The 24,796-nt window shown below is 43.6% G+C and overlaps 1 protein-coding gene across 3 annotated transcripts in view; it reads left to right on the plus strand.

Annotated features, from left to right (window-relative positions):
- PRAG1 (PEAK1 related, kinase-activating pseudokinase 1) overlaps positions 1-24,796 on the plus strand; it is a 49,824-nt gene that overhangs the window by 15,433 nt on the left and 9,595 nt on the right. For all 3 annotated transcript variants that reach the window (XM_090258519.1, XM_090258520.1, XM_090258521.1), the window contains one exon: positions 14,599-14,756. In XM_090258519.1, coding sequence (XP_090114645.1) covers positions 14,599-14,756 — 158 coding nt within the window. The remainder of the gene's footprint in view (positions 1-14,598; positions 14,757-24,796) is intronic.

The raw sequence follows: 24,796 nt of genomic DNA on the forward strand, positions 1-24,796 counted from the left end.
TTATAATTCTGTTGCTAGACTTGCTCAATAGAACATTGTCACCTTCAGTTAAAAAGCTGAGGTTAATAATTATTAATGCTTCATGGTGGGTAAACACCATGCGGGCACAATGCATCCTTTCACGGATTTAGTCCCCACTGGTGGTACATTTCACTTTTGCTGCTGGTCTCTCTTACTTGGCTCTCTTTTTTTAAAGCTGAGCAGGTGTGTGGAGCTGGCTCTTTCTTGCCACAGAATGTTCCTTTCAGGTAGTAATCACCTAAGGACTTTTTTTTCCCCCCACCAATGAGTTGCAAGGAATTCTAGGGTGTGGTTTTGCTTCTCTGAAGATAGAGTTTTCATGTTTTCTGAGGCAGGTTGGAGAACACACACGTGGGCCATGTGATCAGGCTCCTTTTTTCCTCAAGTAATCATGATCGGAGGGACTTTGTTCTGGGATTGGCCAGCCTACGTTTTGGGTGTGGAACTCACCAACTGGTGAGTAAGTGTGAAAGGATTTGCATTTCCTTCTGTCAGGGTTGATAAACTTCTGCAGCTAGTGACTTGCAGAGGTTTCTTTTTTTTTTTTTTTCCCTTTTTTAAAGATTTTGTTTATTTATTTTTAGAGAAGGGGAAGGGAGGGAGAAAGAGGGAGAGAAACATTGATGTGTGTGAGATACATCAATTGGTTGCCTCTCACACACCCCCAAACAGGGACCTGGCCTGCAACCCAGGCATGTGCTCTGCCTGGGAATTGAACCAAAGACCTTTTGGTTTGCAGGCTGGCACTTAATCCACCAAGCCACACCAGCCAGGGCAGACTTTCAGAGTTTAATATCAGAGTCTTTATCCTCTGTGCTGACATTGCTCATTATTTCTCTTTTGGGCAGACCCCTCAAAATGTTGGGCATTCAGGGTGCTCATGCTGTTTCCATACAGCTCCGTAAAATTCTCTGCTTCAGTTAGCTTCTGTCTAATGCCCTGGACAGCTTATTCTCTGTGCTTCTCTAACAGCCTGACTTGAGTAAACAACTGTTCTTCTTTGGGGAACAAGGGGAACTTTCAGATCAAAGATAACTTTAAAAAAAAAAAAGTGTCCCTTTTTACTCAGATATTTTAATCTCCAGTTAATTTTAGTATCCATCACTATTAAGTAATGCCCCTGACTTCACTGGTAGTTTGTTTTTAGCCATTGCATGCCCACAAATGTGCGTGCTATAAAAACTAAAGTCTGAAACCCAGGCAGATAATTGGTGGTGTTCCCACTGTGTGGTTCTGAGCTGTAGAAAGCTCTGCAGAAGCTCCACACCACAGTCAAATGAATAAGAATAAAAACACAACTCCCTTGGATGAATACAAGAACAGTTGAGATTAATTGACATGCTAATAAGTAACATGACTTTAAAGACCAGGAAGAAATGTAAGAAGAGTTGTTGGAATTTTAAAGTCAATCGTAGTGGGTTTCCACTGAAATAATTCTCACTAATATGCGCAGATGAGAAGGAAGATTTTGTGATTGCACCTTTTTGAACCACGAGGGCAATGAGGTTGGATCCTGCACACCAGTTTTGGTCCGTTGGAGTGACAGTCTGGAGCTCCACGTGGGAGACAGGGAGGCCGTGGGCCCAGCCTGCAGGACAGCTTGCTGCCCTCAGCCTGCAGGTTATGGGAGAGGGGCATACAGACATGGGTGGCTATTTGCCAGCCTAGCTTTAGCATCGAAAGTTCACGGTCTGTAATGCAAACTCATTGGTGGTCGATAATGGCTCCCTATACTAATTTAACAGTTCCATACCTGGGAGAGGACCCGTGCTCTGTCCAGCCCAGGTGGCCCTAAGCAAAGTGTTTGGCAAAAAGTGGTTATCCTGTTTGATCACAGCTTTAGATTTCAGACTGTAACGCCAAAATGTTTTCTTTCCGCTTAATGAGTAATTACGAGTATTTCATAAATTTTAATGAGTGATTATGACTAGTCCGTGGATTCTTGGAACTCAGCATTTTAGTAAATGATAGTTACCATTAAATCTATTATCCATTATTTAAAGTCTTCTTTTTCTATATGGACCTTACATTTACTTTCTCAGCTCTTAAATCTTGTTAAATGGTGTACGTCCACTTAGCCTTACGCTCTTTGGCTTGTACCACTCACTTTCTATGCCCCGGATTGGGAAGGCGGGGAGGGAAGGACAGGAGGTAGTCTTTTGGAGAAATGGTTTGAAAATGGAAATTAAATATTATAATATACATTTAAATGTGAGAAGTAAAAGCAAAACAACTGTTTTCATAATACCTAGTACACATAATTTTTTTGAGTCTTCTAGACTGGTGACAAGTTAGGCGTCATTTTTATGGAGATGTTCACCTTGGGGACACAGCAAGTCTCCCGAGGAGAAAGTAGAAGAAACCAGGACAGGAATATTCCTGATGGATTACATGGACTTGGTGACCTCCCTCCCCATCTCTCAAAATGCCTTCTCTGTATTCATGTCCTCTTCAACACCTGGAACAGAGAAATTGTCTGTGTAGTGATTTCTAAATCCAGCTTCTGGATCCTGCTGCTTATCCTGCTTACAGTGCTTGTCCATGTTCCCTGTAAATGCAGAGAAAGGCAATGAGATCCCTTCTTCTTACAGTTCAGAGTCTGAGACTTTCTACTTCTTGACAGTCATTTAATCACTAAAGACTGAGGACTTAGCGTAGGTAGAGCTAATATGAATTACTCAGTAAAATTAAGAATAAGACTACATTATGCCCCCACAATCTTTATTCCTGAATGTATGACTCAGAGAAACTCACACACAGGTTGATAAGGGGACATATACAATGAAGATTATTACAACACTGTTTATAGCAGGTAACTGGAGCAAACCCAGGTATTCATCTCTAGGGAAACAGAACAGTAAAAGGTAGTGAATATAAAATGAGATACTTAATAGCAGTCATATGGACCAGGTGTATATACACAAACATGATGGACCTTATACTGGTATTGAGTGAAATGACTAAGAAACAGAACAAGATCTGTAACACAGTATAATTAATATAATCATATTAATTATATATTATATTTATTATATATTAGATTGTATATATATTATTATGTTTATATATGTATAAACATAAATCCAAGGGTATGTACCTAAGGAAATATAGGATGAATACCTCAGAGTAGGAAATTGGGAAAGTCGAGACTTAAGAGATGGGGATGAAGAGGAAAATTAAAATAATGCAGGTTAACTTGAAAGTGTGTAGTTAATTGAGGCATGTGATTATCTCCTGTCTCTGCACTAAAATGAAGTGCGAACATGAAGAGAGACCATGAATCATGGAGGGAGAGAGGATTTACTTTAAAGAGGCAAGAATCAAGAATATCCAGAAAGGTGATGAGTATTTGGAATAGCTGCTTTGGAAAACAGGAGGTCAAGGGCAAGGAGTGCCAGGAAGCCCCCAGAGCTCCCTGAAGACAGCAAGCATGAATTAATTGCAGCCCAGGCTGCATGGTGGTGTATTTTCCCAGAGAAACACGGGACTGCCCAGTGCAAGAGAGAAGATGGGAAATGTTTGGAGTTACCTCATGTGTATCTGTGATTTATAATAGGAAATACATACTTGATTTTCCTCCCGGGTTCTTCCATAGATCCCCTAAAACCCTTGGAATTTCCTAAGAGCCATAAAGGTGTTTTTTATTATGTTAATGAGGTGATTTCTGGAACCCACCTAAAAGTGGAACTGGATGCTGGGAAAAGGCAACCATTGTGATTAGAGGGTTGGAACTTCCAGCCCACCCCAAGACCCTCCTGGGGGGTTGAAGGACTAGAGATTGAATCAGTTTCCAATGGTCAGTGATTTAATCAATCATGCCTGTGTGAGGAAGCCTCCATGAAATCTCAAAAGGACGTGGTTTGGAGAGTTGCCAGGTTGGTGAGGACATGGTGACGTGGGGTGAGTGACACCCTGTCCATGTGCCTTGCCCTGTGTGTATCTTCCGTCTGGCTCTTCCTGAGTTCTGTCCTTCTCAGTAATTTTTTCTCTGAGTTCTGAGTGCTGCTTTGCATTATCAGTTGGACTCACGGAACCTCCAATCTGTAGCCAGTCAGTCAGAAGCGCACGTGACAACCTGCACTTCAATTTGGCATCTGCAGTGGAGGGGACTCTGGTGGGACAGAGCCCTGAACCTGTGGGATCTGACGCTGTCTCCACATAGATAATGTCAGAATTGAGTTGAATGGTAAGACACCCAGCTGGTGTTCAAGGATTGGTGGTGTGGGGAATCCCCACCACACATTGGGTTTGGGTGGCTAGAGCCCTTACCTAGCATCGAGGACTTTCAGCCAAGGCTGAGGAGGGGGAGGGGGAGCTGTTGAGGGGCAGATAAGAGAGGGCTGAAGAACTGACCTGGGAGTGGGAAGGAACCTCATCCCTGTTGGGCAACATGCTGGACCAGAATGGGAGTAGAGAAGTAGGTCATCCTAGTAGCTCTGTTGCAAGTAGCTGGATTCTCCCGAGCTCGGAGGGTAGAAATGAAATCTAATAGAAGTAAACTCATATTTCTTAAGCCGCATAGTTGGGCTCAACATCTGGGCCCACAAAGTGGACTTACAGCATTTGCTGAATCAGAGAGAAGGAGAGAGAGAATTCTGAAAGCACAGTTGCCAAAACCAGGAGTCTAGAAACAAAAAGATTTTGGTCAGGCACAGATCATCTTGGCAGATGGATTCCAACAGGAATAGGTCAGAGCCTTGAACAGCAGCAAGTGGTAAGTTGGTGAATAACCAACCACTCCACACTGTTCCTGTTGAGTCCATTAGCGGAGTCCTCTGTGTTGGCGGAGAGGGTGGGGAGGAGTGTGAAGGGGGAAGGAATTGTGGGAGGTTCTTTTTTTTTTTGTAGGGGGAGGCAGGCTAATATAATAAAAGAGGTGGTTCTGTTTCTAAATTTTTGTATAATGAAGCTAAGTAAGCATAATGGAGTACGTCAGCCGCTGAACCTGGGGCTGCGCTGAAAATGATAAAGCTCTTGAATATGTGGATTCAAAGCGAGGTCTGGTTAACGGACAAATCAACTCTTCCTAGTTATTTTAGAATAATGTGCATGATCAAAGCATCGCCTTGATTGACTTTCTTCGTTGAGTCTCCTTAAAGACATAATAAAAGTAGAGGTATCAGGAAAGTGAAATCTCTAGCTCATCTGCTGTTTTCTGCTTCTATCTAGATAGCAAAAAGAATTGTGGGTTTGGCCCTGGGTGGTGTGGCTCAGTGGACTGAGTGCTGACCTGTGAACCAAAGTCACCGGTTCAATTCCCAGTCAGGGCACATGTCTGGGTTGTGGGCCAGGTCCCCAGTTGGGGGGACGCGAGAGGCAACCACACATTGATGTTTCCCTCTCTTTTCTCCTTTCTCCCTCCCTTCCCCTCTCTCTAAAAATAAATAAATAAATAAAATCTTAAAAAAAAAATTGTGGGTTTACTGGAGGCTGCTGAAGTCCTCTCTCTGTATCTGCCTTTCTGCGTCCCTGTTCGTGTTCCCCTCTCTCTCTCCATTTGCACAACTGTATATCCATTTGCACAACTGTCTATCCATTTGCCCAGCTGTCTGTCTGTCTGTCCGCCCATCCACATTCATCTTTCTATACAACTTAACACTTTCTGTGTATCTGGTGCAATATTTGTAGCACTCGTTAAACATTAACTCAAGGAACCTGCCTATCAGCCCCATGAGATAAGTATTATTGTGGTTTTTTTTAGAAGAATTTATTTATTTATTTTTAGAGAGAGGGGATGAGAAGGAGAAAGAGGGAGAGAAACACCAGTTGCCTCTTACACATCCCCCAACTGAGGACTTGGCCTGCAACCCAGGCATGTGCCCTGACTAGGAATTGAACCCACAACCTTCCAGTTCACAGATCAGCACTCAGTCTACTGAGCCACTCCAGCTAGGGCGGTATTATTGTTATCCCCATTTTATAGATGGGAAGCTGAAGCAGAGCAAGATTAAGAGCGTTTTCCAAGGCACACAGCTGGTAAAACCAGTGGAGCCAGGACCTAAACCCGGGCAGTGGAGCTCATGTTCACACTCTTAGCCACCACATCCATGGGCTTCCTGGGTGACTCTGAAATCCATCTGGGACGTTATTCAAGCACTTGCAGGGTGGCACTTCCCCAAGACTCCTGAGGGTACTGGCCTGGGGGCTGGTAGCTGGTGGGGGTTCCCCTCTGTTGGTTGCGGCTGCTCAGTCTTTACCTCCATTTGTTATGTGTCCTTTCCTTTCATCTTCTCTTCCCATCTGCCGCTGTGTGAACAGATGTAAGAGCTTCCTCCTTGAGTTTCCAGGCCAGCAGTTGAGGACTCATTGTATTAGAGATGAAAGTGCCGTGGACGGGGGGAGGGGTCAGCTGCTGGTTCTCTGCACTCTCTTACCTGCTCTTCACAGGGGCCTGTCACTGTCCTCAGCCTTAGCTGAAGCCTCTCCTTCTAGGTAACCCCAAACCTTGCTGTCCCCTCCTGCCCCAGTCGCCCAGAGCGCCTCGGGCCACAAATAAAGAACTTAGACTTTCTGAGGCCAGAAAGCTCATTTAAAAAAAATATTGGTATCTCTCAATGCGAAAGTGTATCTGTATATATAGCCAGGCAGATGCCTGCGTATTTCCATTTGACCGATTTAAGCATTTTTATTTGACCCAAACCAACTAGTAGCCTAAATGTGTGTGTGTGTGTTTCTATCTTTAAAAATAAGTATGACTTTAGTGCTGTTTTTAAATGGCTTCCACTGAATGCAAAGTGTGTTCATCCTCAGGTTGAACCAAAGAAGTTTTCAGCTTGCACAGCCCTGCAGCCACTAGTGCATTAACAGCAAAATGCAAATTAGTAGGCCAGCACCGTACAAGTCATATGACCAACAATGAAACTGACTTCCTACCTTTGTACATGCTGATAAATTGGGGTGGGAGAGGTACATGCCCCCAGAGCAGACTGGACTCATTAGTCCTTTCAGGTGGCACTTAGACACTTGCTAAATAATTCCCTCAGCGTTTTCATCTAAGAACACCAAAGATAAAAGCAATAAAAACCTTTCCAGCTCAGTTATCTGCCTTTCTCATCTCCTGTCCCAGTAAACAGCAACAGCGATACAAAAACCACAAGCTTTGTGCAAGTTCAGGATACTCTGGGACTGTTGTATTTTGTAGATATGACAAGGATCCAGCTATCGAGTCCAGCTTTCTTGATGGTTGTTCGCTCACTGTCCCTGCCTTTGGCAAGTTTTGCTGGGCACGTGTAGTTTTTTTCTTAAAGGAAACATTTATCCTCCCAGGTGCCATCGAGTTATTGAAACAGGGGCAGGTAAGCTTAATCAAGAAGCATTTAATAATTACTCTGTGTGCCAGTACGTCCTGACTAGGAGGACAGAGCTCAAACAGTTAATAATTTGGGGGTAGTTACAAGCCTGTTTCACATGAGACAAGTAGAATAATCTAACCAGGATTATAACCCAATGCTCAGAGGTGGGCAGCAGGCCCCATTCAGTGTGAGTTCCAGAGGGGACAGACGCGTCAGAAGGCTGAAATGGTTTGGGAGAGCTTTGTAGGCAAGTGATATCGAGGCTGATCTTGAGGATGGAAATGGTGTGAAGGGGACAGAGAATTGTTTCCTCTGAGTCTACGTGGGGAAAGGAGAGGAACACAGGTTGCTTTAGGGACGATGAGAGACTAGCTAAAGTGGAGCGAAGGATATTATGAGGGGGAGTAGTAGTACGTTAACCAAACTGGTGATGTTTTTTTTTTCCTAAACAACAAATATAGGCATATATTGTCATGCATAAATGGTGGAGGGAGGAGTATTTGAAAGCGAGATGGCCAAAGGAAATCTGGAATGTGTGTTTTTGTCACCGCGGGGGACTTGAGTTGACCCAATGTGATGGCCACCGTCAAGAATCCTTCCAGGAGCTCTGTACGTAGAGGGCTCGTCTGAGTCAGCCAGCATCGGAAGAGCAGTAGTTTAGAAAGGTTTTGAGTCAGGATGTTCTATTTCAGGGCTGCAAATCTTTTCTGAAGATGTGGCTTGCACTCTCGGTCAACGTTTTTTGAGGAGCTTGACGAATAAGGGGGGATGGTGTCAGCTCTGCCCGCTCTTATATCCCAACACTTAACATGCATGCTCGGCACACAATATTCATAACATTCACCTGTTGAAAAACCTAGAAATGGCACTCAGGACATCCAGGACAGTGGGGCACACTACAGGCTTGCAGGCATAAGTCTAAAACAGGATGCTCTTATTTACCAAGGAAACCCAGTGTTTCAGCTGGAATCATTTAAGGTTTTGACTGTAGGATATAGCTAAGTAATAGAGAATAAGTGGGGTGAAACTTAGTGTATTTTTGAGGGCATTTGAATGGCTTCTAATGATGGAGCCCCGTGAGACAATTGGAGATTGAAGGCAGCAGGTCCGAGAGGCAGAGCCGTCCTTACTTTCCTGTGCTGTTGCAGGAAGTGCATTTTGTAGAAAAGTCAGAGAGGAACTGAGCTCTGATGATTCACAGCAGGCTGACAAGGCACCACGGCCACCTCTGAAGCTGGCCGGATCCTCAGGGCTGCTGCACAGGACCCTGCGGCCACTGGCCCAGCCTGTCACCGGGCTCTGGGTGGTCCCGCTGATGAACACGGCACCTCGGGCTGAGTCTAGGATGGTAAGAAGTTCTCATTCTTTGATGTAGGCATAACTTGATCTCTTTACAGCTAAACCCGTTCTGTTTTCTTCTTGGTAATTTTTAAACTGTAGATAAGAGTTTTCTAACTGGTTTATGCTGTCAGAGTAACCTCGGTGTTCTCCGAGTCATCGCTGAACTTGGCAGTGACTGACCAATGCTAAGGCTTGGTGGTGTGAATGTGTCCTGGGTCTCAAAGGCTAACCTACAACGGCATGTCAGCATTATTTGAATTTTCCTGTATTTCGCTCCAGAGGCAAAATGCGCTCCACGCAATGTCCATGAACTAAACCAAAGTGAGAGCAGTGAAAATGAAAATTTGCTGCAGTCACACTTGAAATTGTGCTCTGGGATGCGGATGCCAGCAGCCAGCCATGTGAGGTTTTGACGCACGGTTTCTGCCACACTCTGGGACCCGGCATCCATTAAGAATTTCGGAGGTTCTGAAAGCTCAGAGGTATTTTTAGAAGAGGCTTGTTCCTACAAATGAGGAAGTCTGGCAGATGGCTCTTCCGCCTGGTTTATTTTTTCTAGCTTTCTACCAATACAGTATGGAGAGAACTCTGGCAAGCCTTTTTTCTCTGAGGACAATGGGGGGAAAAGCCATTCTGAAAACACGGGCCACAGCTGTAGGGCTCAGAGTCTCTAAGGACGCCGTGCCACTGGCCGTGGATGTCACCTTACTCTCCTGTGACTGTGTCTAATCAGTAGGGGGAGGCAGGAAAGGAAGTCTGAGCACGAACGAGTCATTTATCACACTGCGTGAGCAGAGACATCTGTGTGGGGTTATGTTCTCACTGCCCTGATAAGACTGTTATTCACCACCCAAAGAGGAAAGACTAGAGCGTGTGGTTTTAGCCCATTGAAACCACTTCCTTCAATGTTGTGACATCAAATTTCATCTTATAAATGGTTTGCGCCAGTTTTATGAAATACCAACTGTTGTTAAAGAGGGAAAGATGCCCTAAAAGTATAGTCTTATTATATGCTGTTGCATATATTTGGATTAGTTCTGTCAGGAGAATTTATTAGGAACCAGAAGAGTCACCTTTGGAATATTAAGCCCTTTCCGGGGATTTTTAAGACTGAAGACGCAAAAACAGTCATGACTGTGGTGGCGTCCCCTTTCACTTTTAAATCTGATGTCGCTTTGCTCATTCTCTAATTAAAGTGGCAAGTCCTTAAGAGTGCCTATGACACAGGTTCCCAGGGTGGGAGATTTCTGCTGCATCTCACACAAGAGTCATCACTCCCAAGATTTTGCTGCTAAGAATTTATTTTATGGTCATAGGAATCCTCTGATTTTGTCTGCATTCACTTGGTGAGTCCTCAGAACTGACTTTTCCCTCATAGTGACTAGATGCAGAAGACATAAACCCCAGAGTCTCTGAAGAGTGGTCAGGTCTGAGAAATAACTTTTTTCATTGACAAGGCTATTCTGTGGCAGAATCAGCCCTCCCTGAGCCTGCCTGTCCTGCGGTGGGGTTTCATGGAAATCCCACGGGGCCATCCCTCATGCTCCATCCTTTCGTAGGCTTAATAGGTCAGCAGCAAGGCCATCCTTGGGCTCATGCACGCCCTAGTGATTTTTATTCCTTCTAGAAATGTTCATCTTCAGTTTTTCCAATATTTCAAGCATCAGTAAAGTTCAAAAATAATTTAACTGACATTCATTTATCTCCCTAAGATTTTTCAAGTGTTGACGTTTTGCCATACTTTTAGATTTTTAATATAAAATATTACAAGTACAATGGAAGATCCCTCCTTATCTAATTTCCATTTTAATTTCCCATTGCTACCCAGAGTAATCACTACCTTGAAGTTGATGAGTATTATTTCCACTTTATTACATATATTCTATACAAAAAATATATAACATTCTTATTTTAAAGATGTATATGAAGGGTATATGTACTTAATACCTCTTGTATACTGTACTTGAGTCTTTTGAAAGCTACTTGTAATACTCATTTTAAGGATCATATTCATATTGGTACATATAAATCAAATGCATTTACTTTTGAATGCTATATAATGTTCCATTATAAGATTATACCATAAAGTATCTATTTCTTTATGACGGACATTGGACTGCTTATGATTTGGTTTTTGCTGTTAGTAACACTGGACAGCCTCGTCCATGTCTGAGTTTCTTGAGGTCTGCACTGTGTAGTAGCCATGAGTGTAAAATGTGTCTAGTCTAAATTGCCATGTGCTATAAATGTGAAATACACAGCAGATTTCAAAGACTTAGAATTAAAAAAAAAAAAAAATATCTTATTAATAATTTTTATATTTATTTCATGTTGAAATGATATTTTTATATATTTTGTTAAATAAAATATATTATCAAAATAATTTCACCTATAATTTGGCTACCAAAAAAATTTTAAATTATATATATATCATTTGCATTTTATTTACATGTACCAACCACAGGCCAACCATCTGTGCTTATAAGTAAAGTTTTATTAGAAAACATGCCCAGTCATTTACATATTACCCATGGCTGCTTTCCTTTTACAACAGCAGGGTTGAGTAGTTGCAAACTGAGATTGTGTGGTCCATTAACTGGAGATATTTACCAGCCGGCCCATTAAGGAAAAGTTTGTTGACCCTTATTCTAGAACAGGTTTTTAACCTTTTTTTAAAATCAGGACCCACAAAAGAAATATATTGATATTTAATATCATGATCCATCTCACACACTTATTAAAAGTTTTACAAAACAAAGTTTTGTAAATTCTTACTATATATTTTCTGTTTTGTTCTTTTTTGGTAAACTGCTTGTCAATAAACTGCCATAACTCACTAAATTCATTTAGATATTCATTTCCTACTAGTCACTTGAATATCATTGCTCAAAGGTATATACCTAAAAATGAAGTAATTTCATTATAGGAATATTCATATTCAACGGTATAAGATTCATTAAAGTATTAGAGTATATGTGTGTGCAAACCAATCTTAACTCCCACAAACAGTGCAAGAAGGGGGTCCCATTTTCCCTCATCCTTAACAACATCTGATATTGATATTGCCAGACTGATCTGATAGGTGTGAAATGAAATCTTCTTTTATTTATGATCAGATTGCTAGTAAGTTGACCATCTTTTCATGTGTCAACTGACTTTTCGTATTTTTTTTTTTTTTGTAAATTGTCTTTTCATATCCATTGCTCCCCCCCTTTTAATGGGTCATTTGTCCGTGTGTTGTATTCTTTTTATATTCTGGATATCAATACTTTGTCAGTTGTATAGATTGCAAATATGTGGGCTGCCTACTCCCAGGTTTAGTTTTTTTTACTTTCTTTATAGCATCTTACTTTATCAGACTGAAGTTCTAAATTTTAAAGCAATCATATTTATCTATTTTTTTCCTGTGGTTCTATTTTTTTTTAAATCTCATTTAAGAGATCCTTCTTTACCCATAGATCATCAAGATTTTCTCTGATATTGTCTTCTAACTGATTTTAAAACTTGGGTTTTTTTTTCCTGTGAAAAATTCATATTTGTCCTATTATTTATTAATAGCTGGTATATGACTACCATGAACTGACTTGTCCATCCTCCTGTCACTGAGGCAACACTGCATTTGTCACATAGCAAGTTCCTATAGGCAGAGATCTCTTTCTTGGATCTCTGTTCACAAAATAATGATCCCTGATATACCAGAAACAAATGTCTACTGGTCTCACTTATATTGCAGTCAGGTCGAGATGGTTTATGGACTAATTTTAGTAATCTTCCAAGGAACACATAATCCCTATCTTATACAAACTACATAAGATCACTGAAAAAGAGAAAAAGTTACCCAATTTATTTTATGAGTCTAATTTAACCTTTATACCAAAACTAGACAAGAACAGTACAAGAAAGGAAAACTGGGCTAACCTCACATTTGAATGTAAATGTAACAGTCCTAAGTTAAATATTAGTGAAACTGAAACCAGCCATGTGTAGTGAATTCAGTTTATGCAAAGTGTACAAGTTATTAATATAACTTATCACATTAACAGAATAAAGGAGGAAAACAATTATTTTTGTGTAGATGTAGAAAAATAACTTGATCAAATTCAATAACTGTAAATGACTTAAGAATAGAAAACACTTAGAAAACTTGGAATAGAAACACTTCCTTAACCTAATAAAGAGCATCTACCAGAACCTGCAGCAAGCATGCGCGCACTTGGTGTTGAAGCATATCTTATATGTTGAGTTCCCTCTTCGCATCGGGCACCTGAGAACTTTTCTTTCTTTCAATGCTTTGCTGTTACTTTAAATAATTGTGTGTGTGTATACTCATAAACACATTTGTGTGTTTTTTAGTTTTGTCTATTTATATATATGTATCATTGAGTATTTTTATAAGTTTGTGGAATGTGGAGGTGGTCCTGAAATTTCTCCCTTGGCCTTTTTCTGGGCCCAAAGACCAAAGAGACAGCAGAGAGCACTGTGGAGGGGCAGAGTAGCTGGATTGTCATAGAGCTGGTTTCTCTCCCAGACGGAGGAGTTGTCATTATTCACAACTTGAGATTTTGGCTTCATCTGAGAAGCCGTTACTGATGTATCTGATGAGGATAAGAATATTTTATGAAATATCTATGATTGTATTTTGCCATAGTCCTTCCTAAGGATCTGATATTTCCAAGATCCCTACAGTGACCCTGAAATATAAAAATACTGTTAAATGTGATATTGTCATCACTGTCATATTTTCATTTAACAGCTTTAAAACATTTTTTTATGATGGTTCCGAGGGTTGGAGACAGAGAGAGAGAGATGTGTCTAGAAAGCGCTTTTTATGGTAGCAAACAAACTTTCTCTAAATTTTGTTAATGAACAAAGGATGCCAATGACTGCGAAGACCAACATAGGGCCTGGCCATGCTGAGCACAAAGAACAATCAATACACTCTTGGCTGTAAGGTCATATGCATTAAATAAGGCAGTTCTGTTGCCAAATCAATACTGTATTGTCTATTTCCTGCAGCAGGTATTGAGATATAGATCTGTAGTCAGGGGAACAAGAATGTCATCAGGAAATATCAGTTCAGACAAATCTGGGTTACCACCAACAGGGAAAGAACTGGATTGATTGTGGTGTGTCTCACTTGGTGGTAAAAATGTCAGGTCAGCGTGAATATTCACGTAGTTCTTGGAAGTGGGGGAAGAGAAATCAATAAGCTAAATGCTCTACTAATAATGGAACTGTGTTCTCCAAGGCAAAGTGCTTTGTTCTTGAACTTGGTATTCCTTGTCCCTGATCTGTTGGTAATGCTATCTTACAGACGCAACAAAAAAATTTCTTAAAAAGCCTAAGGGCAGATTTATTCCATGGTTCTGGAATAAGAGTTATGTTAACATGGTTCTATCTGAGCATTACACTAGCAGTCTGGTTAAAACTTATTTAAAGTTTCACTTAATTCCAAGAAACAACCTAGACTCTTTGAAGCTATGTCAAGAAGAGTATCAGGCAAAAAAGAAATCTGACGTTTTTAGTCTTGATTTGCAGTTCACTTGTTTTGTGATCTTGCAAAAGCTACTCAAGTCTCTGTTTATCTCTCTATATTGGTTTGTGTGAAAATATTCGTTTTCTTTGTAGAGATGCTACACGGGACATAATAGATGACGTAAATGTTTTAGCAGGCAGTGTCAGGATATGAAGGCAGTTGCTCCCAAATCATGATTTTGGCATTTGTCTAAATTTAATAGACTCCTAATCTCACCCAAGAAATCTCCTACCATTTATGTTCATAAGGTTTCAAAAGAGCCCCTGTTCTCTCTTCCCAAAATCATTTCTCTCAAAACTTGCTGGCATTGGTCAGGTTTCAAGAGCATGGTAGGTTCATGATCAATAGGCCTGGGTTTTGACTAGAAACCAAATTAATCACTTTCATTGTTTGTTCCAAATTTTTCAGGCACCTTTTAAAAATGAACAAGAGCAGCTCTGATTTGGAAAAAGTGAGCCAGGGTTCCACGGAGAGCCTCAGCCCGCCCTTCAGGAGCGTCCACGTCAGCTTCACCACGGGCTCCACCGACAGCCTGGCCTCGGACTCCAGGACCTGCAGCGATGGAGGTAACAGACTCGACCTTGACGGGAAGGCTTAGCTTCTCCGAAGTCTGTAAGGCTGGGCCTGGGTTAACTGCCAGGATTTGGAAGGGCTGGGCAAGCCCGACTTTTCTGGGCCCCGCTTTCCCCAGGGAGCAGGCTCTACCAAGGAGTAGTTGACGTTAATTCCCTAGTGAATATGTGGCAGGGTGCCTCATCCCGTACTGTGTTCTCCAGTTATGCACGGTGCATCCACACGGCAACGAGGCAGAGGGGGCAGAAGTTGAAAACATGTTGAAAGACTCCAGACTCCTTGAGTTATAAGCCATCTGTGTGTAGGTCTGCTCTCCATTTCTGTCCAGAGGATGAGTTCTCAGAGGACTGGATACATGCTCACCACAGGTGTTCTCTGTCTTGCCAACCCTCTGTGTTTCTCTCTCTCTTTCTCCGTCCCTGCCCTAAGCCCCTCCCCCACCTCATACTCTCTCATGTGGGTGTATGCATACATACATGTGTACACACGCACACACTTGGACACAGCAGGTGTTTACATAAATGTTTGTTGAATTCAATGCATGCAGGCTTCATTAGGCTACCAGCCATTCCACTTTCTGGATGAAGCTCTGAGGTGTAATATGTGGGTATGTCCTGACTGGGTATAGTTCTGAAAAGGAACTCTTGTTTTTCTGTTTTCATCCTTTTAACATTTGTGTGTGTGTGTGTGTGTGTGTGTGAGTGCACGCGCGTGCCCTCCTGCATTTCTCTTGGACTTGGCTATAGCACGTTAGGTCTCGACATGTGCTAACATGACTTCCTCTCTCGCTCCTGTGGAAGTATTTCTTCTCAGTAGGCAATTTCAGAGTAGAGAGTTCCACTGGAAATTTACTGTCACCAACATTTTTCTATCTAAAAGATGAGCACTGCGAAGACAAAAACATATGTTATAAGTCAGTCTGTGGTATATTCTGATGGGAAACTTCTGATAGCTCGAACTTAAAAACAGGAAATGTCTTAGCCTTGATTCGGGTGGGATGTGACCAAATAGGATTTTCTTTTTCTGCAGACTTTCCTGGGCTTCTATCACTTTCCTTTTCCCATCTCACTGTGCAAACATTCTGCAAGGCAGATTATTCCACAGAGGACTGGGCTCGGCCCAGGAACCGTGCGTCCCTGTGCTGGTCAGCCCTGGCCTGCCCTCTTGGAACTGTGCCCACCTCTGAGGGGCCAGTCTACCATGGAGCCCTCCATGGGCCACCTGCCAGCTGGTGTTGAGGAGAACTGGCCGTCATCGCCTCAGTCCTTTGCTTCTCCAAACCAGCAGATCATGACGTTTGCCCTCAGAGCTCTTCTTACCTAGAAAAATACAGTTAAAACACATGGAAATTAGGCTGCCCAGGACATGGGTGCTTATAAAGGCTCCTGGAAGAAGGAGAAATCCACTGGAGCTGCTGGAGGGTTCAGGGAAGGCTTTTTGAGAAGATAGGACTTCAGCCCCTGTGTGGAGTGTGGTCAGAATTGAGGAGGAACAGGCTTGGCAGGCTGAGGATGAGGAACAAAGGCTCCAAGAAGTGGGAAGAGGCTAAGAGCAGCCTGCCACCCGAGACATGGGTCAGGTGGGAAGCGGAGTCTGGAAACCAATCTGTGGAGGTAGGAAAAAGGGAGCCTTTGGGGGTTGATGAGTATAATGGTCACACCTAACCTAGACTTTTTTTAAAATATTAAAATGATTACATTTTTATGGTTATTGCTTTATCATGATCCAGTTATTCAGTGGAAATACACTCCAGAATTTAGACCCCCAGATCCACAAGAAGGTATATACCTTGTTTCAGACTCTGGATCCTTAGAGCCAACTATTTCTAACTACTGCTCTGTGTATGGCTCTGTACCCAGAACTGTGCTTTGAAATTAGCAAGAAACCAAAAAGGGCGCATTCTCTCTTTCTCTCTCTAACATCTCTTAAACATTAATCCAAAGAATATCTAGAACCACCGGCCATGAAATGTGAGAAGTCCTCCATTTTGCTTCTCATCATTAACCAAGGCCCCTTGCTCAAGATCTGTTATTGAGTAACCGTCTTTCAGTCTCATGAGTCTTTACTCACTTCTACCACAGAGCCAAAATATTATCCTGTGTGATTCCTACTGCTGTCTGCCATCTCGTGCTGAAGCTGAGAGAGTGGCTCGGAGTAGGGGAGGTAATAGAATTAGTTCAAACTGAAGTTCCCTGGAACCAGAATGTAGTGTCTACCCCTCATATTATATGTTGACATAATATTCCTTTAGACTATATATTTATTATACCAGTTGGAATTCACTAATGAAAACGATGCAGAGAATTTTTGCACCCGGAGTGTAGGCTGGCCAGAGTGAGGTCGGGACAAAGTCATTCTAGGGCATATCATAATAGGAGCTTGTGTAAACTTCTTGGAAGCTCATCAGGATTCATAGTGAAAGCTAGATTTCTCCTAGTCAGGTTTTGTGGCAAAAAAAAAAAAAAAAAGTTTAAACTTTATAAGAAAGACAAACAATTATAATCTATAACTCACATTTTAAAAACAAGTTTTCTAAATTTTATCTTTACAAAATATCCTTTTTGTATCAATATTAATTTTATGTCTTTAGGCTTGCATCGCATTTCATGCTCCTCAAAGCACATCTGTTATCCCATTTGTCCATGTGGGCAGTTCAGTTGCACAGTGAGTGAGTCAACTCAGGGGAAGGAAAAATCCGTCTAAGCAGTTGTTGAAGCTTTGTGTGGGAGGAACCGTGCGCATGTGTTGGGACGGATCTCTGAATGCTGCCAAGGGGAAGCTTCTCTGTAGTGAATGGATGGATGGGTGCAGAGGAAAGTGATCGGCTGAATGAAATGGCCATCAGAAGACCCTTGTGCTTTAAATGGTTACTTTTAAATTGCAAACCTCACATCCCATTAGGATAACAAAATTCAGTTCAGCCATTTAACCGGCATCTATGGCTACCAGGTTCCCATAGTGCAGATTAGAGAGCACTTCATTGAACTGATCCTGTTGGCTCACACACTAGATAAAAGGTCTGACTATACAGGGAGCATGATTATAGATCACATGAAGATATGTACCAGGGCAGCTTCTGTGGCTAGCAAACCAGAGTTACAGAAAGTTAATTAAATATATTGACAGTACTCAGCTTGTTTTTCTCAATAATGATGCCAGGTAGGTTTTTAAAATATATGTTAATTCATTGATTTGATAGGTATTTGTTGATTGTAAACTGTGTGCTGGGTACCATTTCAGATATTGAAAATACAGAAGCGACAAAAAAGTGCCCAGTCCCTTCTTTCATGGAGCTACATTCTAGTGAGGAGAGGGGGAGTGAAGGAGCTGTCTGTCCCATGGCAATAGGTGCTACAGGGCAAATCTAGCCGGGAAGGTGGCAGGGAGGTGGGAGGACCTGTCAAGGGGAGAGACAGTAAGTCCACAAAGATTAGACATCAGTCAGAATAAGTGGCAGCCCAACCTTCACCGAGCCTTTGCTCCCTTCTCAGGCTGTTACCTGAGACTCTTTAAGAAGAAATAGTATTCTTTTGAAAGGGGGTCTTGAAAAAGGCATCTAAAGCTCTAGCTAAAAATAGTGTATCCTCTGACTATTAAACAGGCTTGTTAAAGAGCTTGATCCTAAACTGATGGACTTGGTCAAAAATAGTGTATTGAATCATAGGTTTTGTTCTGGGAGATCTATTACGAGGATAAAGACGATATCACAGCCCTGGCTGATGTGGCTCAGTGGATTGAGCACCGACCTGTGAACCAAAGGGTCTCTAGTTCAATTCCCAGTGAGGGCATATGCCAGGGTTGCAGGCCAGGTCCCCATTTGGGGGCGCACAAGAGGCAACCACACATTGATATTTCTCTCCCTCTCTCTCTCTCTTCGCCTCTCTCTAAAAATAAATAAATAACATCTTTAAAATAAAGTAAAATAATTTTTTTTTTAAAAAGAAGGTATCCCAAAGGAAAAAAAAAAAACTCATTATTTTTAAGATTATTTGTGACCTGAGCTCTTACAATATCACTGAAGTGAAGCTTCATCTTTGTTAAAATGATTTCCATTCAAATCAAATTTTAAATATATATAATTACTTCAATAAAGTCAATACGTGTATATAGTAAAAATTAAAACAATGGAGAAAGGTATGAAATGGAAAGTCAGTCTCCACACAACCCCATCGCGATTCCCACCACCGCTTTGAACCTTTTTTTTTTTTTTGTATCATCTCAGGAATTTCCATCCATATTTTAAATACTGTAAACTTTATTTCTGTGCATTTTTGTTCTTAATATATCTTGAAGCCTTTTAAATCACATTTTTTATAAGGCTGCATAGTCTTTCATTGTATCAATTGGCTACACTCTTCTTATGCGTGCATGTTTAGGTTATTTTTATTACAAGCCTACAGTAAAATCCTGTGTCATACAGTGAAATAATTTTGTGAGGATTGATGTGTCAAAAGTATATACATTTTAAGTAGATGTTACCAAATTATCCTCTAAAAATGTCAGCTTGCACTTCCATCAACAGCGTGTAACCATGCTCTGAGCTAACTTCTACTTTTACTGTTAATTTGGAAGAAACCCCTTACTGGTCATGTTGTATCAGGGAGGTGAAAGATCATGATGCCTGAAGCCCACTCGGGCTGTAGGCATGGACTGTTTTCCATGAGCCTTTTTCCCAGACCGAAATGGTGAGTCTCTTTTGCATGTAAATCGCATTCATGTCTAGATTATTGTTTCCTGGGATGGTTAAGTGGTCCGGAGAGACTCCTCACAAACGCCACATTTTCCATCCAGTTATAAAATGCTAATAACTTGCTTCCCTTTTCAGACCACATTTGCCTTCTTGAAAAAGCAAGAATTCCTTCTGAAGGAATGTTTTGTTGCTTTTCTTTTTTTTAATGTTCAGAGTTGAGGCTCTTAAGACTGTGGGACTAAACAGGAGGTTGCACAATTTTCCTTCGGAGGAAAAAGTTACATGTGAGGCTAGAACATTCCCTTGCCCAGCCCTTCACCTCTTCTGGGGGTGGGGAAGGGGGCTGGCAGAAACCTGCCAGACTGCTACTTCCTGTGTGAATTTGGCAAGGTGCCCCCACAGATGGCTTTAGTTTTCTCACCTTGAACAGGAGGGGAACTGACGAAGCCGCAGGGCCTGGGCGAGGTTTTCTGCCTCTGCTTTGTTCCCTGTGCCTTTCATTCAGTAGATGCCCAAGAAATACTGGCAGAATGAATGGGTCAATCTCTGCAGCCCCTTGCAGCTCCACAATCTACTATTATCCTCATTTTTTAAAAGATAGTCTTAAGTTTTGGGACCCGACGAAAATTCCATTTGCTCTACCTTACAGGCGGTTGGAGGATAGTCAGCCGCAAGAGCTAAAGTTTGGCACTTGGGGACTCCACGCTGGGACTCTGCCCTTGGCCTTCACACTTGCTCTGGCCGAGCTGCTGCCAGAAGGCAGAGCTGTGCACCCAAGGAGCCCAACTGTGTTCATTCATACAGCTCGAAACTGGACTGACCACTTCCTCCTTAAGCTCAGCTCTCATTTTGTCTGCAGAGAACAATGACCGTGCCTATTAAAAACCAGCGAGGAAAGGACTCTATAATAAGAAAAACCTCAGGGCACCACTGGGTTTGAACTTTGGCCTGCATTTCTGTGCAGGGATTGAGCTGTTTTTCCTGGCCATTGAAGTCCTGGCTTCTCTTCTCTCTAAATATAATGGCCCTAACTGGTATACCTTCCCCTAGGTTCTTTTAAGATCCTACCCAGTGCACCCTAGGTGATGTGTAGCTTCCCACTAGGGACACCCTCTCGTCCCGGAAGCAGGTCCACTAAAGCGAAGGTGTTCTCTGTGGTCAGCTACTGGCTTTATGTGCAGAATTGGATATTGGGAGGAAAATTTAGGAGCTGGGATTTGGAGCCCCCTGGCCCAATTAACATACAAAATCATTTAAAAAAAAAAAGACAGTGATGTAACTAGTATGTAGGTAGGCTTCTGGGAGGTCTAAAAGTATTTTCCATTCTCACCACTTTTATATCCTAATTGTAAGCCAGAATTTGGAAAGGGAGTGATCTAATGCCAGCATATAACCAGAATATGCAGACATACCTCATTTTACTGTGCTTTGCTTTATTGCGTGTCTTTTAAAAATCGAAGACCAGACCCTCCCCAGCAAAAAGATGGCAACTCGCTTTATTGCAACAGTCTGGGACTTGACCCTGCAGTCTCTCGAGGTCTGTCTGTATCTGAATTTGTTTCGTGTGCCGTTGGAGCCGAGTCCCAAGAGTAAGGGTGGTTGGCCAGAGTTTTTCAGGATTTTTTAGGCACAACCTTCTGAACCGGTGGTTTGCCTGTGAATTCTGAAACTATTTTAGGTGTCAAGACATATGGGTTCCCTCTTTTGGGAGGGGGTTGCTGTTCTAAATGCAGAATGTGGCAGCTGCTGCAAATACGAAGGCCCTAGCCGCTGTCTTTAGGAGGAGGTTCTCCAAGTAAGAGTCAAGAAAATGACAGAGCCAGAGAGGGTCTTCAGGGGCGGACCTGCTTGACTTGTGGTGGAGAAATCAGTTTCATCAAGAAGCGCCACAGTTGGCCTCTGTTTCAGAGAAGCCGGAAGAATATTAACAGCCGGGATGTCATATGGTCCTGAGGTGACTGGGGGCCACCAGAGGGAATTATGGTCTTTTCACCAGCTGTGGTTCCACATCTGGAGAACAGCTTTCAGGACCCGTACTTTCAGAAGGACGCCGTGGGTCAGAAGGTGCTGTGCCCGTTACAGAACCAGGCAGTATTTTGCATTTCCAACTACAGAAAGCACAAGATGTCTGCACAGTGCCCTGTCATCATGCACACTTTAGATGAGCCCTTCACCTGGCGAGGTCCCTGTCAGTACAGTCCTTGGCAGCCACTGGGGACGTGCGCGCTTGGGGAGCGTCCTTCTGCAGAGCTGTCCTCTGATTAGTACGTGCTTAGCGGGGATTGTGGGACAAGCACACAGCATCTAAGAAATGCAGAGAAACGAACCGGCCCACAAGCTGATCCTTGAACCACGCCTCCTCCTAACACCCAGACTCCTGGCCTCGGTGGTTATGGGACGTGGGTCTGATCAAAGCCATGGACTAGCACAGCCCCCAGAAAAGCCAGGGAAAGTCCTTTCCTTCCCACTGCCTGAACACACGAGTTACTTATTTACTTTTTTTATACTAAAACAGCACCTCTTGATTCTCTTTGATAATCTACAGAATAAGAGTGTACAGAATTTTTTTTTTTTAAGATCCCTGCTACCCTAACAGACTGGGAAGCTCCCCTGGGCAGCTGTGGGAAGAGCTAGGGAGCGGAAAGGTGGGAGCAACATAAACATCTGCCTGGAGGTATTTTATTTCAGGGGCAGCTTTGAGACAAAATGCATGTTAGGAGAGGTCAAAAGTCGAGGGAGTAGCTGAAATTATAGACTATTAGTGCTGGAAGGGGCCTTTATGGGGATGCCATCCAGTCCGGCCGGTGTTTAAATGCGGAACCTCAGCTGGGGGAAGTCGCCAGCTGGTGATGGGTTCATCCCTCTGAACAGAGCAGAGGCAGGAAGGGACGTGTAGTAGGTATCAAGGAGAACCTTACAAGGAAGGCAAAGAGGAAAAACCCACAAGGATTGGGAAATAAAACGAGCACAGGGCCTACAGGGGAAACGAAGGAACTGATTTGTCAGAACCTCCCCAGCCACTGGACTGGAGAGCAGAGGTCCTGACCAGAGATGGACTGTCCCTGACACTGGGGGCGTGATTAATGCATTTACTAGGGATCCTCATCACACCCCACTTTGTCTCCTCAGCCCCCACGTTCTGTGCTTTGATAATAAATAAACTGAGAACCCAACAACCCCACGGGGTGGGCTACTGCTGTCCAGAATGCAGAAAGGCCAGGGAATGGCCATGGTTCGGCCCGGCCGCCCTCCTGCTCATCATCAGGTGCTTGGTGGCTGAGACTGAGTGTCCTTGGAGAGCCCCACACATAAGGGGTCTTGCTCCTCCCTTTGGTGGCCCAGGAGCTAGTAAGCGACCCTCCCGCTCTCTCAGCCTGTGCTGCTGGAGGAAGGAGGGGCGGCAATGACTCACCGCCCCATTCCTCATCTTTCCGCACTGCTGACTGAGACTTTGGAGGAGAAACGCTCCTACCCCAGAGCATGGGGTGGAGGACCTCACGGACCTCAGGGTTGCGGCCTCCAGGGATCAGCTGTGATAGGATCTCCCCTCCTCTGCGATGCTGGCTTTTCCTCATGTGCCCCGATTCTGATGGTCAAGGGGAGAAGATACATAGGCATGGGAAGTGACTGTCCCCACTGTGGCACTGCTGCTTGGTTTATAATTAACCTGGGCTTCTTGGGAGGGATGGAAACCACTCAATCAGGGGCTTGCTGGCAGGTGCCCCGCCTGTCATTAGCCAGCGGGGTAAGGTGAGTAGGGAAACTTGCTCTGGTCTCTATAAACCACTGGGAAGCAAGAGTGGCAGCCTACTGCAGACGTGGGAGCAGGCGAAGAAGTGTTGCCCTCCTGCCTGGGTCTGGTGACAGATGGTGGAGCCAGAAAAGGGGTCAGGTGTGGGGGTCCTGGCAGCCTCGCTGCTGCTCTGGGCTTCTCCACATGAACGTGTTAGTTCCTGACTCCTATCTTCAACAAGCTGTGTTCACCAGCTCTGTCCTCCTAAGAGCTTTGCGTTCGCGGTTGTATTGGGCAGGAGGCCCCCTGCTGTCACCCACGGTTGTGTGTCTGGTGGCAGTGAGGCCAGGGCATGGACGTAGTGCCCACCCTGTCTGGGGCAAGGGGAGCCCTGAGCACATGGTCATTCACCTGCTCCTGAGAGGGTCCCTCCTCCCTATGGAGCACCCCATGTGGGGAGACCCAGTGATGATCTGAGGGGCTTGGTGCCGGTGCTGTCCTTACGGGTCCATTCTGTCCCCATCTGGGTTGGAGAAAGCAGCGAGGGCCTCAGTGTGGGCACAGAAGGTTATTAACAGTTCCGGAGCAGCCCTGGAACAGCCCTGTGCATCTGAGTGAGGGCACAAAGCTGACAGGCAGTGTGTGTCCTTTGGAGCCTTTGGCCACTGGCCTCCGCGGGCCTCCTTCCCTCTGGCCGTTCTGCTAAGGTCGGGGCGGTAGATGCGTGGACCTGCCTTGAACGTGACCTGGCACAGTGAACTAGATGAGGGGTTTTCAGCCTAAGTACCTGTTCCCGTGAATCTGAGACCCATATTTCTTGCACACTTTAACCTTCAGGAGGACAGGATGCATTTTCCAACCTATGAATGCAGTGAATGTTTGTTTTTATCCCCCTAAAAGCTGTTATTAAAGTAATGAGTACCTCTTCCCGTCAGTTCTTAGAATGAAAGCAATGAGTGTTATTTCAATTTGCCCTTTCCTGTTTCCAGTGTCCGTAGCTCTTTCTTACATATTCCATTACCTGAATTCTTGTTTCTTTGTAAAACTCCATTTGATATATGGATACAAAGAGGAAAGCGCAGCCCTGGCCGGTTCGGCTCGGCTGGTCGCAGCGTCATTTGGTGCACCGAAAGGTTTGGGTCTGATTCCTGGTCAGGGCATATGGGAGGCAACCAATCAATGTCTCTCTCTCTCTCTCTCTTTCTCTCTCTCTCCCTCCGCCCTCTCCCCCTTCCTCCATCTCTGAAAGCAATGAAAAAATGTCCTCTAGTGAGGGTTTAAAAAAAATAGTCAAGTGCAGTCTCCACCCTGTCTAGGTGATCTCATCATCTGGGGCATTTCTGAGGTCCCCGTGCTCTGGGGAGACCTGTGGAGCTCCCCCCCACAACCCCCAGGATCAGTGTCCATGGGCACCCCTCTGGGACTGCAGGGCTCAGGAAAGACTTGCTTGCCCTTGAGATCTGTTTTTTCTTTAGTAAAATCACATTCCTGTGCCTTCTAAAATGTCTGTGGGCCGGCTCTGCCCCCAAGCCACTACTGTGTTTGTCAAAACTCAAAGAACTGCCTGGCGGGGAGGTAGAACAGGGTCAAGGGGGAATAACTGGTGATGG

This window comes from Furipterus horrens, unplaced genomic scaffold (genome assembly GCF_987537825.1).
Source record: "Furipterus horrens unplaced genomic scaffold, mFurHor1.1.pri manual_scaffold_12, whole genome shotgun sequence".
Classification (NCBI taxonomy): Eukaryota; Metazoa; Chordata; class Mammalia; order Chiroptera; family Furipteridae; genus Furipterus; species Furipterus horrens.